The sequence below is a fragment of the Atta cephalotes genome (assembly GCF_000143395.1).
Source record: "Atta cephalotes unplaced genomic scaffold scaffold00002, whole genome shotgun sequence".
In the NCBI taxonomy this organism is placed as follows: domain Eukaryota; kingdom Metazoa; phylum Arthropoda; class Insecta; order Hymenoptera; family Formicidae; genus Atta; species Atta cephalotes.
The window spans coordinates 2081175-2086378 of record NW_012130066.1 but is presented as its reverse complement, the minus strand read 5'-3'; the positions used below and the strand labels follow the sequence as shown (position 1 = coordinate 2086378).

The 5204-nt window shown below is 29.1% G+C and overlaps 1 protein-coding gene across 1 annotated transcript in view; it reads right to left on the bottom strand.

Annotated features, from left to right (window-relative positions):
* LOC105622806 overlaps positions 1-611 on the bottom strand; it is a 27982-nt gene extending 27371 nt beyond the window's left edge. Inside the window, exon 1 of the mRNA XM_012204220.1 lies at positions 559-611. Within this exon, the coding sequence (XP_012059610.1) occupies positions 559-611 (53 nt within the window). The remainder of the gene's footprint in view (positions 1-558) is intronic.
* Between the last annotated feature and the right edge of the window lie 4593 nt (positions 612-5204).

Here is a 5204-nt window from a genome sequence, read left to right as displayed (position 1 = left end):
TATATATATACAATCATGTAAGCTGTATATGGTAAGCTGTATTTTAATTGCTCTTCCTAGATTGGATCAATTCAATGGAAATGTAACCGCGACACATTTTCCTGATGATATAATATAATGCGGCATTTCGTTACCGCAATGACCATTGCGAAGTCTGTATCTTTAGTGAAAGTATATCATCTACACGCTCATACAACTCGCGGTTCTCGCGCACCAAGCTCGGACAATCGTATTATTACAATTAATGCATGGCAAGTTGTTATTTAATTAGGAGAGAGAAAGAGAGAGAAGGAGACGAAACCGCTAACTCGCCGTCTGATTAAATATCCCGCTGCGTTTACACTAAATTAATTACTGACGTGCCTCGGAAAAGTTATACTTTCCACGAAATTCATGGCTTTCTCATTATCGTGGCAGCCGAATTCAAAATGGAGAAAGAGATGGCAAAACGAATTAAACTACACTTTCTCGTAATGAAATACAAATAGACCTATTTCAGTTTTTAAAAGCACAGATATAATTAACGTGTAATACGTAATTACATCAAAACTTTCTTACCTCGGCCGGCGTGTTGGGCTCGTATTATCATCGCACGATTCCGTAGCGGACATGTTGTTTTCTGCAACACGCAAGGCAAAAATGCACGTTTTGAAAGGATAGCAATGCAATAAATTATCAACAATTATATAAAATAACATTCAAAAGATTAAAAGAAAATCTACAATAATATTATAATACGCTGTTGAAATGATTGAATAATGTTATAATTAATATGTCATATTATGTTATAAATGTATAATTTAATTGCGAATAGAAAATTTTATTCTCAAAATTCGAATAATTAAATTTTATAGAACCAAATATTTTAAATATTGTAATTATAATTTCAATATTTAATTTGTATGACCTAACATTTTAATATTATTAAAGTTGGCCACATTCCTTTCGATCGCATAAAACAATTTTTATAATTCACTTATTAAATACTCTTTCAACAAAAATGAACTATTTAAAAATAATGTAGTTTATAATATATTGTACTTGCTCTCTCTGTTATAAGTATATCACAGATTGATAAGAAAATTTTCAATTATCAATTGCATAAGTATACTTAATTATTATTAAGTACAACTATTGTTCCTTCTTTCCATCTTTATTGATTTTTGCGATTTGTAGCATAAAGATATATATTACATTATTTTATATTTTACAGTAATAATAATATACTATCAAATACAAATGTAATGTCGTATTTAATGACACATTCATTTATTGCTCTATACATATATCTTGAATTTTAATAATTATACAATTCTCATATATAGAATATCTATATTGAAAAAATTGTTCACGTATTTTAACAAATATTATTTAACAAATAACAATATTTTCAATAACAGTATATTTTAGGAAATTTTCTTAAAAATGTTGTTTTATGCTTTTAAGTAATTCACTACGATTTACTATTTTCTTAATCTTATTAGATTAAATTTTTTCTCAAACATAATCTAAAAATTAGTCCTTAATAATATAATTTGTAAGAAGCAGAATTTTATATAATAAAAATTAATATTCTATTTTAAATAAATCTGTCGTTTTGTAATTTTATTCTTTAAAATCTTTGGAGTAGAATCTAACTCTAAAAGTGAAATCTTATTCTTAAAAATGAACAATTAAGTCACTCTTTTTCATCCTTTAGAGTTAGATGCCATGCCAAAGAAATTTCAGAGAATAAATTTCAATTTGAATAGCAGATATAAAAGAATTAGTCAAATAGAAATGTAGCAAGATATAAAATATTTATGCGCTGTTTGATTCGAGGTGTCGATATAGTGCAGATATACGCACAACATAATTTACGGTCATTGCTTAGTATGACAAACGGGTCCAATCGCATGCACCGACATATCGGTTACGCGATATGCGGTTTCAAATCGATATAAATGCGACATCGTGCACACGTGGTTGCTTCGATCGACTAGATTGGCCCTTTAACCAAATGGTCGGTCTGTAAACGATGACAGAACTCTGGCTTTACCTCCCTATGTGCCAAGTGAAAGCACTATTCAATTTCCTTTCATGTCTGTATATCTCAATGTACATACATAAGTCCTTCATACTTGGTTCAGAGACTCGGCTCTATTCGATCTTCAATCTGCAACCGGGATCGATGGATCACTCTTGTTACACACATTTCCGTTTCAAATTCAACCGCCCATCATAACGCGGTTCTCATCTCGATGCTCGGAAAGTAAATAGGAATTCGCTTTTGCAATGAAGAGATACACGGTGCGGTCGACCACAAATAAAAATCACTTTTATTTTATAAATTTTAAAACATCTTTGCCAGTGTCGTTGTTTGAAATTGTTCTATAGTTATTACTGGTTTACTGATAAGAAAAATAATATTTTATAGATGGCTAAGTTAATATTTCATTACACAATATATTGTTACATGAGCTTAGATAAAAATAGATTTTTTTATATTATAAGAAAAAGAATTCAGAAAAGTATATTTTATAAAAGCCTTACTGATTATTTACAAATGCATAATGTTTATATCTGTCTATGTTGCAAAAATTTTTATAACTCATTAATTGAGAGCAAGAGTTATTTAATGTTTAGATTGATTTAATGTGTTTAGATTTAATATTTAGATTGAAAAATAGCAAAATTAAATTATTTAGTTAACAAGCTGGTTAAATTCTTTATTTCAAATAATAGCATCGAATATATTATCTACTGATTTTCAAAATAAAATCAAATTACGTAAATGCAAAAGAAAGTACGTAGATTATATGCTTTAAAATAATTATATACAATTTTTATCCATATTTTTAATATAAAATTGAATTGATGAACTAATAACTATATAAAATTGAAATATAATATCTAAGTACAACAATTATAAAAATTTGTCCTATATCTATTTAAATATGTTTACATTCCAAAATTTATTGTACAAAAATCTCGAGATAATTTTCAGTATCTTATATTATCAATATTAAGTATCTTGAATTTTTAAAACTGAATCTTTGCCGTATTTTACGATGCCAAAAAAAGAAAAAAAAGACTAATCATAAGAGACTGTTTTACTCGTGTATCTTTTCGCTTTTTTATGAAGCTAATTTTGGCTGGAAAGTAATTTCCATCTACGTACAACTGCTTAAACGAGGAAAAAAAGAATCGTCGAAATTCCGTCGAAGGCACCTCAGCCACTTTTCATTATACGGCTACTTTGGCAACCGCTTGTGGAGTCAAGGATATTGCGCGTGAAAACGCGCGTTGCCTCGAAAATCAGTTTCATCGTATTCATCTCTTCGACTCGCTCCCGTTTATTCTTTCTGTAGGTTTTCTCTATTCGTTGAACTTTTGAGCTTCCAGATGCTTTAGAATTTTGATCAGATGACTAAGATTTAGTTACATTTCAGTTTAAATTTTCTTACATTATTTGAAGATTTAACATTTCAAAAGCTCTAAAAATTCAAGGGTCGCATAGTCTTATTAGTCTTTGTGAAGTTTGGAATCAACTTTTATTGGCTGAGAGATACATTGAGAATAATTTCTAATTAAAAATGGATGAACCAATAGATTCTGATCATATCAATTCTAATCGATAACAAAATGTCCAATTTACATGACCGGAATTCTGATTAATATGATCAGAATTTACTGACTCGCTCATTTTCAGCCAGAAATTCTCCCTACTATACGTATCACGACTTTTATGCTACAAATAGTTGAGTATGAATAGTCTTTTACAAATTAAATCTCAATCAAGTACAAATTAAGTATAAATTAATAACAAATTAATAATCCTATTTATCGTTATCAATTGTTGGCGCATTTAGTGAAGACATTTTAACAAGATTTAATTTAGTTGCTGTGAGAGAGATACCGAATACTAAAATTTGAATATCATGTGGAATCGTTTTCTCATCATTTTTTTTTCTTAAGAGAAAGTGAAATATATATATCTTGAAAAATTATTTTCTTGAAAAAAAATGATGAAAATGATTTCACTGTCACTGCTCGGAAAAACAGAATTGATATACTCCATCTTCTTTTCTCGTATTCTTATGAATTAGTTTGTAAAGACTTATATAAAATATAATTAAATTTCGACTATTACAATGTATTTCAATTTTCCATCAAAATTCTATAATTTGCAATAAATATGGCACATGCAATATTGAATATCAAATGAAAACATAAATTCTATATCTATTTAATATCAAATAACCGATAATATCGTTCTGTGTTTTCGAAAGTGAAGCGATATGCTATCGTTCTTGCAATTTAATTGTACGCTATCAATGGAGAGACGAATGTCCATGTTTAATGTTTAATTGTATTTACATTTCGATGAAATTACCATCGTGTCTGGTTACAACACAGATAATTGAATGACTGCAAGTAAAAATATAGTATCACAGGGACACATATGTGGAATGTATGTAGCATATACATGCGCCTTATCATTTCCGTCAAAGACAATCCTTCGATAATAGCGAATTGCCAAACAATTCGTTTAATCAGCACTGGTAGTAGTCAATTAATACGTAGTATTCACAGTAAATCTCACTTAAAGGGACAGTTGGTCTAATTAGAAATCCTCTCTCTAACGTATCTCCATTTAATTCACATCCCTCTTACATGCCTTCCTCGTCTTGTGCGCGTGACCTACTATAGAGGTAATTCCTTTATCGATTTGTAAAATGTATCTGATAGCGGCATATCTGTCGATTTACATATATTTTGCATATTTTTAATATACTGATAAGATAATGGCATGAACAATTTATGTATACATGGTGTTAGAAAAATTATTCAGCATTTATATGGTAGATAGTATATCCACATCATACAGTTAAAAAATTGTACATAGGTCGTAGAATCCATTTCTGACATAAACAACTTTGTATGCTTGTATCATAACTAACTTACGACGCATACGACGAGGAAAAAGAGAAATCGAGATAAGTAGCATCTGATGATAGCTTATTTGAAAGAATTACAAGTCCAATGAGATCCTCCATAATTCCCATCTAATTGTAATCGCCGGTTAATCGCCAATTTATTTATTCCCGAAGAAATTTTACACTATAAAGGGTATGGAGATTGAATAAGAACCTTTATAATGCGATTTGTAAACACTGAGTTAAATCTTCACGTCGCATGTGTCTATAAAAAATATATTATTA